Source organism: Colossoma macropomum, unplaced genomic scaffold (assembly GCF_904425465.1).
Source record: "Colossoma macropomum unplaced genomic scaffold, Colossoma_macropomum, whole genome shotgun sequence".
Classification (NCBI taxonomy): Eukaryota; Metazoa; Chordata; class Actinopteri; order Characiformes; family Serrasalmidae; genus Colossoma; species Colossoma macropomum.
In genome coordinates, this window is record NW_023494802.1 from 13946964 (window position 1) to 13960363 (window position 13400).

At 39.9% G+C, this 13400-nt stretch overlaps 3 protein-coding genes across 3 annotated transcripts; 2 read left to right on the top strand and 1 right to left on the bottom strand.

Annotated features, from left to right (window-relative positions):
• The first annotated feature begins 511 nt into the window (after positions 1-511).
• LOC118821983 (protein BTG1-like) lies at positions 512-1911 on the top strand. Its single transcript, XM_036590711.1, has 3 exons — positions 512-724; positions 812-991; positions 1478-1911. The coding sequence occupies exons 2-3, from the start codon at positions 874-876 to the stop codon at positions 1828-1830; spliced, it is 471 nt and encodes a 156-aa protein (XP_036446604.1). The 5' UTR covers positions 512-724; positions 812-873; the 3' UTR covers positions 1831-1911.
• Positions 1912-7216: 5305 nt separating this feature from the next.
• Positions 7217-11633, top strand: ognb (osteoglycin, paralog b). Its single transcript, XM_036590706.1, has 6 exons — positions 7217-7500; positions 7963-8035; positions 8146-8310; positions 9477-9679; positions 9780-9872; positions 11067-11633. The coding sequence occupies exons 1-6, from the start codon at positions 7333-7335 to the stop codon at positions 11235-11237; spliced, it is 873 nt and encodes a 290-aa protein (XP_036446599.1). The 5' UTR covers positions 7217-7332; the 3' UTR covers positions 11238-11633.
• On the bottom strand, positions 11470-13341 carry LOC118821984 (small integral membrane protein 4). The gene is made up of 2 exons (XM_036590712.1): positions 13014-13341; positions 11470-11910 (listed from the first exon to the last, which is right to left on the bottom strand). The coding sequence occupies exons 1-2, from the start codon at positions 13165-13167 to the stop codon at positions 11813-11815; spliced, it is 252 nt and encodes an 83-aa protein (XP_036446605.1). The 5' UTR covers positions 13168-13341; the 3' UTR covers positions 11470-11812.
• Positions 13342-13400: the final 59 nt, after the last annotated feature.

The following is a 13400-nucleotide window of genomic DNA, read 5'->3' on the forward strand; positions in this document are numbered from 1 at the left end:
GTTCTCCAGACCCATAATTTTTTGTTCCTGCCATACAAATGTGGTGTTTTAGCCTTTGCTGTATGTAGGAATGCTTCTGTTTCTACATTATGACTCAGTTTGGCTTAAAGGAAAAAGAAAAGAAACAAATCTTGATGGAAGTTTGTGTTGACGTACACAAGTCTTACACAAAAAACATATGGGCACACAATAGCATTAGTATCGCACATAAAATATTAATAAGGCTAACGTTTATTTGCAAAACAAAAAAAAAAAATCGCATTGTTGATAATGCACATAACCACGAACGTGAACTAGTGTCCAATCTCATTTTTCAGGTTTTTATTTGTTTGTTTGTTTATTGTTTGTGTGTTTGTTACTGTTATTGTTATTGTAGCAGTTTAGAGGCGCTCCTAAAATGCTGGTGCCCACAATACAGGACTATAATCCGTCCCTGGACAAAACACCAAGAACACGCACGCGATGGCGCTCGTGAGTCACGTTATGACGTCAGATGTTTAGGAAGCTCGGGCTTTGTGACGCTGACTCGTACAGAGGTTCTGATACAATGAGCCGAATTGCCCAGTGAAAGTTCTGTGGCGTTAGCAGCTTCTCAGAGCCCTCAGCCATAACCTCCGGCTAGAAGTATAAAAATAACAGTTACTATTACAGAAAACGAGTTTTAAACGATTATAGGATAGTCGCCTCAAACTTCAGCCTTGTTTTGTGTCGCTGAATTATTTTGGTGAGTCTTTCTTTTTCGACCTTTTGAGGCTAAACTGTGTGTTTTTCCTCAGTTCCGTCTTTAATACTTCTTCATTTTGTTTCGCAGGGGCTTCTCTTTTTCCCCTTGTTCGTCTGTGTAATGAAAGATAGGAAGCATTTGGCGACACGATGAAAACGGAAATCTCAACAGCTGCGAATTTTGTCACTAGTTTGCTGAGGACGACTGGGCTCTTAACTGAAGAGCAGCTTCAGCACTTCAGCCTATCACTGGAGGAAGCACTGCTCGGTGAGATGTTTATTGTTGTTGTTTTTACTGTTTAATTATGCAGGGTAATAACTGTGTTCTGATTAAGAAATGCTCTTTTTTATTTCTAACCATTCATATTTTCTTCATGTTATTTAGTCATATTTTGTAGGCCTTTGTAGACAGGATTAGAAGTACAGTTCAGAGTGCCTGCAAAGCTATTAAACCCCTACTATAGTAACTTTCATTACAGACTTCTATAACCCCAGGAACAATTTAGTCCATTTACATCTATTAGTCTATGTAGTTACTGAATAATAAGCCTTATTGTGTAATAAGGCTGAGAATTTAAGGGGTTAATCTACATAAAATTTGATTTCAGAATGTCTAGAACAGGCATTTAAGACCGAGTGTGTGATCATGATTACACATACGATTACAAGTCTATGTTCAATTATACAGAAAAGTAACATGAATAAGTTTATAAGTTTATAAATAGTGTCATTTCTTCATGTTTCTTTTTTTCAGGGCACTATCAGCACCACTGGTTTCCTCAGGCCCCTTGCCGAGGGTCTGGCTACAGATGCCTCCGCATCAACCACAAAATGGACCCTTTAATAGGCAAAGCTGCCTGTGCTGTCGGACTTTCACGAGAGCAGCTTTTCGCTTTGCTTCCAAGAGAGCTAACGCTGTGGGTGGACCCCTATGAAGTGTCATATCGAATAGGTGAAGACGGATCCACTTGTGTTCTGTACGAGTCTTCGGTATCTCAGCCTAGGACTGCCAGCTCGACAGATAAAGGACCCAGTTGCAAAGGGGCACTGAGAACTGGACAGTCAAGCCCATCCAAGCAGTTTAAAATGATGACTGCCTCGGGCTGATCAGTTAGCTTTTGTACTGGACACCCTCACTTTGCTGTAAATTCTACCCCTCTTTAAAACATTAAACACTTTAAACTCTGACAGTTTGTTGATGTTGTTAAACTGCAACTGTAGTGGAAATATTTATGAGGATCAGGAGCTTGGATTTTTATGTACTATGGGTGTGATGATCACAGGTTTTTTACTTGCTGTTTTGAAATAAAATTTGTATTTTTGTAGAATCAAGAAATATATTGAAAATTGAATCGAATCATGATCTCAGAATCAGGGCTGTCACTTGGTCAGGTTTTAGGGGCTTTAGCACCCCTTAAATATTACTTAGCCCCTCTAAATGAATGTACATTATTAGTTAAAAACAGGATTTTTAATGTATTCTTCATTATTCAACTGTGTGATTAGCCAGGCACAAACTGGAGGTGCTGCTGCTCTAACCTGCCTCTGCCTTGGCAGTGCTACCAGAGAATTTATAGAGAGGAGAATCACCACTCTGTAATGTCCTCTTTGTCTAACGTTAGAGGGCCTCCTGATTAAGTCTAAAATGAATGGGTTAATAAGGAGCATATGAGCAAAACAGTAGCTTATAAATAATTAAACATTGTAACACTGCTGTTATATTTTTAAGCACTTTTGAACTCAGGAGTTGAAACAGGAGTGTAAAATGGCACCTCATGTACGTTCGTGACGTCAGTGGGTGTGAAAAGAGCCGCTCAGCTCACTAATCAGCACTCAGTAGCAGTAATGCTAGCATCCTACTGCCCAAAACCCCAAAAACTGTTCGCTGTAGAAAAAGAAACATTTTCTTTGCTTTTCTTTAGTTAAATACATCCTGTTACTTTCCAAAATTAAAGGAAAGTCCTGATTAAGTGATTAGAAACTATGTTAACTTTTTGTTTTCATCCCCATTCATTGAGGACTCGCTCGCAGGTGCCCTTTGCCTTTTTGCAGGCATGTTTTTGATGTAACTATTTCCTTGAAATAGCAAGTGACTAGGCTCCCCATAAACTGGCTCTGGTGCTACCAAATGGTGCTGACCAGTTTTTAAAATAACAACAGGAGATGGCTGTTTAGCTTTGGGGAAAAGTGTAATGCCCACTCAGCCAATCATATCAGAGCTTGTAAGCTGTAAGCCAATCATATCAGGCCTCATAAGTTGTAAGCCAATCATATCAGACCTTGGGGAGGGCTTTGGTGCTACTCATGTTGCAATGTCAGTCAGCAAACACTGACGTGGCAGGATTTTAGCAAAAAGTGTGTTAAAATAAAGAGTAGACCTTATTAAAAATATGTAATAAACAGTCTGAACCAGTAAGTAGTTAGAGAGTCAAGGTATCTACCCACAATATGGATTTGTGCAAACTAGGGTCACTATAGCTGGCTATCAAGTTGTTAGCTGGTTGCTTGTTAGCTAGCTACCTTCAAGTTCACATGAGGTAAGGAAAAGTGGATAGGCCGAAAAGCACAAACGACAGCTGAAGAGCCAGCTATTTTAAGAATTTTAAGAAACTTCATGGATTATTTGTTTTCATATTTCTATTAAGTATTTTGAAATGACCACACAAGTTGTTGTTACTATTTAGCTAATTCTGGTGTTTATATAATGCTTTTTTATATCTCTGAATTCCTCAATCTGTAGAAGGTCATTAGTTAAGAGGTGTTAGCACTGTAGAAGGCCAGTAAGGGAGAGGATTTATGGCAGCTCAAACACAGTAATAAACTCACTGATCCCTGAGTTCTTGTAAGGTTTAATAAAAATAACATGTTAGAATGAAGAGGGAGAGAAAGAAGCTTAAGAAGCAGTTCTGATAAAGATAAGCAAGTGAGTGTTGTTTAAGCTTTCAGTAAGAATTAATACTGAATTTGTAGAAATGTTATTCCCTTTTTATATAGTCCTTATTTGTGTGACTAAATAAAAAAAAATAATTGAGAAATAGAATTTTTGTGCTGCAACTACAGAACAAAATCACACTCTATCTGGTTGCACAAACTGAGACTGTATCTATAATCTGTGTATTTGAAAAGCATATCTAGGACCTGCAACGTATCTAAGAGAGAGTAGATAGTATTGCTTGACTGTAATATCTTTGTTTGATCTGTGATGTGTGTAGGTGAACAGATACAGTATGTGGGTCATAAAAGATCTGTGCTTAATACACTCTGAAGAAACAGCTCTTCTGTGTGCCAACTTGACCGAAAAGCCATTTTTAAAATAAATTTTCCACCTATTTCTACTCCAAAAGTTAAAGAGGAACAGACATTGTGGGGCCATTAAAAACATCCTCTGGGAGAAGCATGCCCCCAAACCCCCCAGTAAAGGCTTAACCCACATCATCCATAAATCTCTAGTGACACCCAGAAGAATTATATCAAACCTGAAAATGTGTATCATCACACCTCTATTGGATGGTGATAGAATATCATCAATCTGACAACAGGATGAATCTGGAAAGTTGGTGCTGCTAACATAACCACGTACCTTAACTGAGAATTGGCTCAATAGCTACCTCCCATCACTGATGGCACTCACACACACACACACACACACATTCCCTAAACCGCTTATCTCTTTGGGTCATGGGAGGTGCTGGAGCCTCATTGATGGCACTGATTTTTATAATCTTTTTACTGAGCATTTCAAAATAATGACCTGAAAAGTGTGCTACTGGACTGTGTCTGAGCTGTGAGAAGGCCGAATGTAGGTCAGCAAATCTTGAAACCAATCATTTTCCAGAGCTGGGCCAAGTAGAGGTTTTTAGATCCAAAGTCAACCAAAGCCAACATACCTTTACATGTATGTATTTGGTGACTTACAGAGATAGACAAATGCAGCATAAGGAATCATTATCAAGGATTCATGCTGGAGTCAAGGGTGTGCTTGTCCCAGTAAGGGAATCGAAACCCAGCAAGCTCCATAGAGGGCCGGGGTATTACTCCCTACGCTACACCAACCGCTTAGATAACAAACCATTGACCATTCACTAGCACCATCAGTTGATACTTCCTCATACTTTCATTACCGACTGGGTGGTAAACAGCATCTATAACAGACAAAGATGCAAAAGCTCATAGCAAATGTGTGCTGCAAAAAACAGCAATGCTATTCAAGTCTGTTCTACTGTGAAACCTTCATTTTTGGCCTGCATTTATATTCCATCTCAGAGCAGAAGTGGTCTTGCTGCTTTCCTTACTGCTCTTTATGACTTTGTGGAAAATGCAGAACCGGTCTAGAAACAGCTGTTCTTCTTCAGAGCAGAATATTATATTTGGACCTAGACTAAAACTCAGAGGCCATGCCAAACAGTAAGCAGCAGTAGGTGACTGCACAAGAATCATAAAATAGAGCTTGAGAAGTTGTTTTTTTTTTTAGATGGGATCCTATGTGTTCAAATACGTGCTGATTAATTTAATTGCTTCTAGGAGAGAATGTTATTGTCTGGTGTTATAACATTATAGCATTATAATAAATAAAATAATATGCCTGAAACATTATGCAGTTTGAAGAGCCAGAATGTACACATTCCATAAAATCAGATGTACAGTCCTGTGCAAAAGTCAGGCCTCCCTTCATTTATTTGAACTACAATCAAGATGACTATTAAGTACAAGCTATTTACTTTTCAGGAGATATTTTGGGGACATTAGATAATCCACTTGCATAATCAAGGGGAAAGTCAAAGAAAAAACAGTAATAAAAAGAGGAATTTTTGGAACTGAAGTTTGAAAACAATTGATTCTCAACTACTGTGCGAGACCTGGCAGACCACCCGAACTGTCACCATCAGATAAACAGTCCTTAAAGCATTCATCTTTGAGAGAGAGGAGAAAATCAAGCTTCTCTCTTCAGATCTGAAAAAATTCACAGGTGTTTCTGTCCATCCTTCCACTGTGAGAAGATAACACTATGGATACCTAGCGGTCAAGAAGCCTAATTTCAGCAAATTAACTAGGTAGCCACTTTATGTAACCTGCAGTGATGTATTAACGGCTGAGCAGCACCATGTGATGCAGGGCTGCTCTGCCAGGCTTTCCCTGCACACTTTCACATCTGTTCAGCCATTCACAGTTCCCATGATGAATCAGATACACAGCTGCAGGCACTGAAATATCCGGACTGCACGGCAAAGAAAGGTCTGCCTGCAATAATAAGTCGAATCTTTCTCTCCAAGCCTTTCTCTGCCTCTTTTCTGCTTTTGTTGGTCTCTCTGTAAGTCGGCCTGCGAGGATCTTTGGTCTTTTGTTTCTTGTTCTGTTTTCTTGGGTCCTCTCCATTAGCTTAAGTAACAGTACCCAACGGGAGGCGAGAGGAAGAGCCTTTTAAAAGTCTATTTGTTTGAGCAGATGTTGTCCTGCCAGTTCCATCCATCTATCTTCCTCTTATCAAGTGATGAATGGAAAGAGTTTAAATGTCCAAACAAAATGTTCTCTCATTAAAATCCTTCATGTCTAAAGTAGAAAGTAAACACAGCATGAAGTGTGAGGACACCTTGTCCTGCTAAATCTATCACAGTCTCTTCTGCTAACCCCAGGGGACCAGCGGAGGGGTTGAGGTTTCAGCAAGGGGATGGGGTCTGGGAAAAATTAATTTTATGTGCAGGTTTTCTCCTTCATGCATTCTGACAATTTATTAGTAGTGTATTGCATCAGGTTTTCCTTTCCCCCCTTACGCACAGAAAGACAGCAAAAAGCTTTTCTTTCTCACACCATGCCTCCAATAAACTCAGCTGTGTTGGGTAATGGAAGAGAGCTTTTGGATGCTGCAGACGGACAGACATTAACATTTTTTCATAGCTGGCAGTGGAACAAAGCTGTGACACTCTTTTCATGTAAGACGTCCTTTGGATCCTTTAATGTTCACTGTATTTAAATGAGCTGGGCCAAGATTCCTGAACTAATAATAATTTCCTGTTGAACTCACTGTCCTTTATTTCCAATCCTGGTGCTCTGCTTCGTTCTTGACTCGATTTTTCCTCCCGACAAACTTCTACCCATTTTCCAAATCAAAGTTTTCTCCCCCTGAAAGTATCTGTGTTTCCATGAAAGTGTTCTTTCGTACTTCATTGCACATTTCTCTCTCGTTAAACCAGGTAAACACTGGGCTTCCATTTCACTTCCAGGCCTACACCGTCTGTACATAAATCACTAGCAGATTCCCAAATAAATCTGCCTATTGTAATTCCTTGAGAGCATCTGGTGCACTGTATATTTCCCTCTCGCATAGCACGTCCGCAAAGTTTTAAATCCTGCACGTCTCTTTATAAGAGTGCCAAAAAGCATACTTAAACATGATTACATGCAAGTGGTGCTTCTTAATATAAGGGAACATCTACCTGACTTGACATGCAACAGCACACAGTGGGTTAAGAGTCGTTTGCACAGAGTCTCAGTAGTTGAGAGGCAAAATCGCTTTAAAAGGTCTCTCCTTTCAGACACACACTGCACTGCCCCTCTCAGTTCTGCGCACACACTGACGAGGGCAAGCACTGCTCCTTCACAGAGCTTGAGAGGATGGACATGAGGATGTTACTCTTCTCTCTTCTGATTGTACCATGGACGTTCTGTGCAACAGCACGAAATCAGAAAACGGAGCCTCGAAACAGAGGCTTATCAGAAGTACAAAACTTTGAAGGACTCCAGACAGATGAAGAAGTTTTCATGGAGGCCAGGTCACCAAAGGTAAGACCCTGCTCAGGTCAGATACTGATGATACTGATGAGGCTTTTGTTTGAGTAGAACTGGCTGTTTTCTAAAAGCCAGTGCCATTATGGGTTTGGAGCAAATTATTTGCAGCTTTTGCTGCCTTTTGTAGGAAAAGAAGCAGGACCTCAAATCATGACCTTACATCAGCACTTTCCTCAATATATCCTAAAATACTGGAGAGAAAATCAACCTTTCACAAATATATGCACAGAACGCCAGATATCATGAATCTGGATCCAGGAATGGTATGCAATGGAAAGCGTAAGCTGTTAAATCCATAACGGGATGGTGTCCAACTCACTGTAGCGTAAGCAGCTCAATATACTGTAACTCATCTGAAATGAACAACCATGGAACTAAGCTTCTGATTTTAGGTGCATGATGTAGGAAGTATATTATGATCTGTGGTGATTATCTTGTCACTCTTTGGATAAACAGAAGGAGGTCGTTGTCTTAGACTATGAAAATCCTGAAGATGACCAAAACTCAGCATTGGAGAAAAAAGATGCAGGTGATACATTCACATCTTTATGGAGTACTGAGTATTAAAACTTTATAGAGTATTGGATATTGAAACTTTATAGAGTATTGAACACCAAGTACAACATTTTATCCTCCCAGATCTGCCCACTTGCTTGCTGTGTGTATGTCTGACTGGATCTGTGTATTGCGAGGAGGTCAACCCAGAGATGAAAACAGTGCCAGCTTTGCCGAAGGAGACTGCGTACCTCTATGCACGCTTCAACAAAATTGCCAAAATTACCAACAAGGACTTTGCTGACATTGGTGAGTAGAACTAGTCGGGGTGCGGCTGAATGGACTGTGTAATGCCTGGCCCAGAATCAGTGTAATCAAAGCTATCGTGTGATATTTTCCAAATGCTTTTTAGTACCAGTTCAAACCAGAACAAAGTTTCTGATACGGGGGGTGTTCTGAGATCAGTAAGAGCTTTCTGGCTAATTTTAGAATTGTTAAAGGGGGACTCCAACCAAAATGAAGAGTTTAACCATTGCTGCATCTGTTGTAAACATGCCTACTTGAATCCTACATCAGTGTTGCAGTTGTCTCTGGAGTGAGATTTTCTAGTTTAAGGACTAGGAAAACATCTGATAAGGCATATTGAAGGTGGGAGGACCTTTGGAAAACTGTACCTGCTTTGGGTGGATTTTGATGATGGGCTGTTTGAAACATTTTTTATTTAATGCAGGAAAAAGCCCTAAAATAGCATCATAAACAAAAATATTTGCAATAATATTGTGTTTCCTTGCAAAATCCATTGCATTTGTAAGGGAATACAAAAAAAAATTGAGGGAGCTTAATGGCGATTTTTAATGATGGCCCCTTAGGGACTAGGTAAGATAGTAACTGCTAAGAAGTGAAAAATCTTTTTGCAACTGTATATCTGTGGCAACTCTGTTTAAATCATCATTACAATGGAGAGAATGGATTACCGAACGACAGAAGTGACATCACATGGCAACAATAACAAGGTAACGGCTTAAATTCAGCAAGGTAGCTAAATTTGTTTTCTTTTTCATGCTAAAAGCGTAAAAAACTTGTTTCTGTCTACCATTTTGTGCTGAATCAAGATCAAATGATTATTTTTTATTGTTTTTTCTGATAACTAAAGTGGATTTATGCTAATGTTAGCTTGTTGTGTTTATTAGCCTATAGATCAGTGGCTTGGCCAGCAGTCAGAACTGGACACTATATAAACAGTGTCCCAATTCAGGGGCTGCATCCTTCGGAGGCTGCATTTGAAGGCCGACTGCGTCACATCAGCGCGACTAGGCTGTCCCATTTTGAAGCCTCCTTCATATGCAGCAGAGAAATGTGTCCTTCTTTTCAGTGGCAACCAAAGATGCAACCCCTGAATTGGGACACACAGTGATGGACTCTTAATAGTTGTATGATGTTTTTGCGTAATGCTTTTCTATTTACATTCATTACAGCCACACTAAAAAGGATTGACCTGACTGGCAATATCATCTCTGAGATAGAGGATGGAGCATTCTCCAAACTGGACCAACTGGAGGAACTAACTCTGGCGGAGAATCGGCTCATAAGACTACCAATGCTGCCTCCAAAACTTACCTGTCTCAATGTTAATCACAATCTACTCAAAACGAAAGGCGTCAAAACAAATGCTTTTAAGGTAACTTCAGAGGGGTAGTAAACGTTTTATAAATGTCTTTGATGTTTCACTTATAAAGCCTGAGTTCATTGTAATGGCATGTTTTCATCTTCTGGAATAGAAACTCAAAAAGCTGGTGTACCTCTACCTTGGTGACAACGAGTTGGAGGCCATTCCACCACTTCCTGAGAGTCTGCGAGTCGTCCACTTTCACGTCTGTTCATTATTTTTATACTTAAATACACATGCTGACATTGTTGTGTAGTAATGTAATATATTACGTTACAAAACTGGAACTGTGTTCTTTCCAGTGTGCATCTGATTGAATTAGCTTTTCTAAAGAGTGATTTGTCTTTCTAAAAGCATGTGTATCAAATTTTTGTGCTTTTCTTCTATTTTAATTTAATCCAGATGCCAGTGTAGTAAGTTTCTTCCATGTCATATATCATCTCTATCAAAAGAATTTTTTTTTCCAATTTTTTTCCGCTTTATTTCTGTTCTAAATCGTTTTTGAACTCAGCAGCGGCCCATTACATTGTATGAACATTTTGAATGGACCAATCGAAATGCTCCAAATTCATTTGGAATAAAAAACTCTTTACATTAACTAACATTAAAAATAAAAAGGGTTTTGCCCTCTCCTGTAAAGTAATTTTAGAGACACTTGGTTTTTCGGACAGCGATGATATACAATTGTATGAAAAAGTTTGGGCGCCCCCAGGTCAGATTACATTGTTGATTGTCTAAGTGAAAATAAGTACACACTTCTGCTCACTTTAAGGCACAGTTACTGCTTATTTGCTGAATTGAACATACTGGGGAACAGTATGTTAAACTCAGCACATAAAAATTGTGCATTAAAATTTGCCTAAAAATGGCAGCATTAAATTTGTTTCCTGTAGACAATGTGTTAAATTATTTTTTACTTGGAAAATCAACAACACATCATTTCACCAGTGGAGTTTGAACATTTGCATATGACTGCATGATGTAGCATCAACAACTTTAGACAGCTAGACTTTATCTATCGCTCCTCCTAATCCAAAGGAGCTTGAGTGCTTAGTGACACAAGCCCCATATTTCCACAAGCCCAATTCATTAATATGAGAACCAATATGATAATAGACACTGTCCAAAATGAAAGGAATCTGCTGCTCCATGTAACAACTTGTTTATGAAACTGGAAGCAAGTAAAAAACAGATTACATTACAAAGAACTGCAAGTCAAGTAACTCAAATTTAACCAATATATTGTACAATCAATGCCTGACTGGCTCTTTTTCTGAAGCACGCAACAGTAAATTTAGTCCAAAAATAAAAACAGATCTGGTCTCAGGCAGCTCACCACTAACATTTCTTCACTACTGACAAAATAATTGTGCCGTTTCTTCTTTTTCTTGTTTTTCAGAACAATAACATAACTACCCTGACGGATGAAACGTTCTGCAAGGGCAACGACACTCACTACATCAGGTATAACATGCAGGAGGTGCGGCTGGACGGGAATCCACTGGTACTGGCCCAGCATCCCAACAGCTTTATCTGTCTGAGAGCTCTACCAATTGGACACTACAAGTGAGCTGGAGAGACAGAAGGGAGGACGTCTGGAGAGCACTCCCTCTGTGACTGGCCAAATGGCAACTGGCCTCACTATGATGTAGTTTGGTTGTTATTCCAAGCACTCTTAGCATCTACACGAAGGCTTCAGAAGCTTTTTTTTTTCCAAAGTTCTCTAAGTGTTTACTTAGCTTAGTAAGATACTGTTTTTATGGGCATGTGGTATATGGGAAAGTAAACGTTTGCAATGTTAATCATTTTACTTCATTTTTATTTAACATGGTACAGGTAAAGAAAAGGGCAAGGAAAGTTGCAACATATACAGTGAGATTACGTTTCACAGTAAATTCATGAATTTGGTAAATGTATGACGCAATATTCTAATCTTTTGTTAATAAATTTATCTTGAAGAAATGTATTTTCCTGATATGGTCTCTTGCCTCTGTTTACAGAACTGGTTCATGAGCAAAAGATGAAAATTTCACTGACAGGACAGCAGTAAAGTCTTAAATTCACCACACTGAAAAGCCGCATCTTGTTTCAGCTTCCACCTTGTTTCATTCTGTTTGGGTTTGTATACTTCCAAGAAGATGATCCCTAAGTTTGCTTTGTTTCGGACTCGGGAAGTACGATCAATCCGTCCTCAATCTTCTGCTGGTACTCCCTCTCAGAGCGTTTTCTCCTGTAGACATCATCTAAAGAGAAAGACAAACATAGACATTTAGCATCTAGACCAGGGGTAGAGAACTGTAGCAGTAGAGAATCCTCTAGTCCTTCATCAGTGGTCACAGGACATTGTTGTCTGGAGATTTCTGAGATATTCTCAGACCAGCAATGACACTGAGGTGTTTAAAAACTCCAGCAGCACTGCTGTGTCTGATCCACTCGTACCAGCACAACACACACTAACACACCACCACCACGTCGGTGTCACTGCAGTGCTGAGAATGATCCACCACCCAAATAGTACCTGCTCCGTGAGGGTCCATGGGGATCCTGACCACTGAAGAACAGGGTAACCGGGAGCTAACAAATTATGCAGAGTAACAGATGGACTACAGTCTGTAATTGTAGAACTACAAAGTGCTCCTATGTAATAAGGGGAGATGATAAAATGGACCAGTGTGGAAACGAAGGTAGTTTTAATGTTATGGCTGCACATCATTATGCAAATGAACTGAGCAGCGACCAAGCAGTGCTGAGAATGATCCACCACTCAAATAGCACCTACTCTGTGAGGGTCCATGGGGGTCCTGACTACTGAAGAACAGGGTAAAAGGGGGCTAACAAAGAATGCAGAGAAACAGATGGACTACAGTCTGTAATTGTACAACTACAAAGTGCTCCTATATAGTAATAAGGGGAGATGATAAAATGGACGAGTGTGGAAACAAGGTGGTGGTTTTAATGTTATGGCTGCACATCATTATGCAAATGAAATGAGCGGCAACCAATCAGATTGCTGATATGTGACGCGGTAACTGACTGTCACGCCCACAGTTTCACACTTTGCACTTCAACCTGTGAAAATATAATATGTAAATAAAAAAAATCCCCTCTAAAACAAACACACGTGGGTCTTTGCTACTTCCAACTTATCAAAAAGTTCAAAACTCTGTATTATTATTGTTTTTAGCCGTTGCAATCCTGAAATCTGGGGATGCAGCTGCACCCTCAGCAGCCTCGCGTCCCTGGCGGGCCGACCAAGACTGGCATGCACTACATACTGCGCAAAGGCAGCGCAGCAACTGGTGCACAGAAACACATGAAGGCTGTATGTTTATCAGGAGCTACTTACAAAACGTCTCTCTTCCTATTCTCACGTTTATCATGACCCACTCCATAACGCCGCCAATGCAGAAGAAGAAGGGCAAAAATCTGTAGATTCCAAAGCGCTGTTTGCCCGGTACCAGACTCAGGATATATTTCAGGTTTTTGCTCTTTTTAATCATGTCTTCTCCTTCGAAATGTCCCGCCACCTAGTTGCCAATGAAGCCTACGACTTTGTCACTCTTGTGCCATTAAGAGTATTTCTGTTACACTTAAACTAGGCTGTTACATTTCCGTGCCCTTCCCGTCGTTCTTCATACACTCGCATGTCTCCTGGAGGCTGACATTACAGAATATGGCGGTGTAAACGTCATGGGGTGCGTTCATTGGCCAGTCAAGGACTGTACCAAGTGGG

What these genes read in the sequence shown, in the direction of transcription:
- LOC118821983 (XM_036590711.1), top strand. Translation starts at nt 874, where the DNA reads ATGAAAACGGAAATCTCAACAGCTGCGAATTTTGTCACTAGTTTGCTG. An exon ending in ACTGGAGGAAGCACTGCTCG is followed by an intron (nt 992 to 1,477) that starts GTGAGATGTTTA and finishes TCTTTTTTTCAG; the next exon opens with GGCACTATCAGCACCACTGG.
- ognb (XM_036590706.1), top strand. Translation starts at nt 7,333, where the DNA reads ATGGACATGAGGATGTTACTCTTCTCTCTTCTGATTGTACCATGGACG. An exon ending in TGGAGGCCAGGTCACCAAAG is followed by an intron (nt 7,501 to 7,962) that starts GTAAGACCCTGC and finishes TTGGATAAACAG; the next exon opens with AAGGAGGTCGTTGTCTTAGA. An exon ending in CAAGGACTTTGCTGACATTG is followed by an intron (nt 8,311 to 9,476) that starts GTGAGTAGAACT and finishes CATTCATTACAG; the next exon opens with CCACACTAAAAAGGATTGAC.
- LOC118821984 (XM_036590712.1), bottom strand. Translation starts at nt 13,167, where the DNA reads ATGATTAAAAAGAGCAAAAACCTGAAATATATCCTGAGTCTGGTACCG. An exon ending in AATAGGAAGAGAGACGTTTT is followed by an intron (nt 11,911 to 13,013) that starts GTAAGTAGCTCC and finishes CTTTCTCTTTAG; the next exon opens with ATGATGTCTACAGGAGAAAA.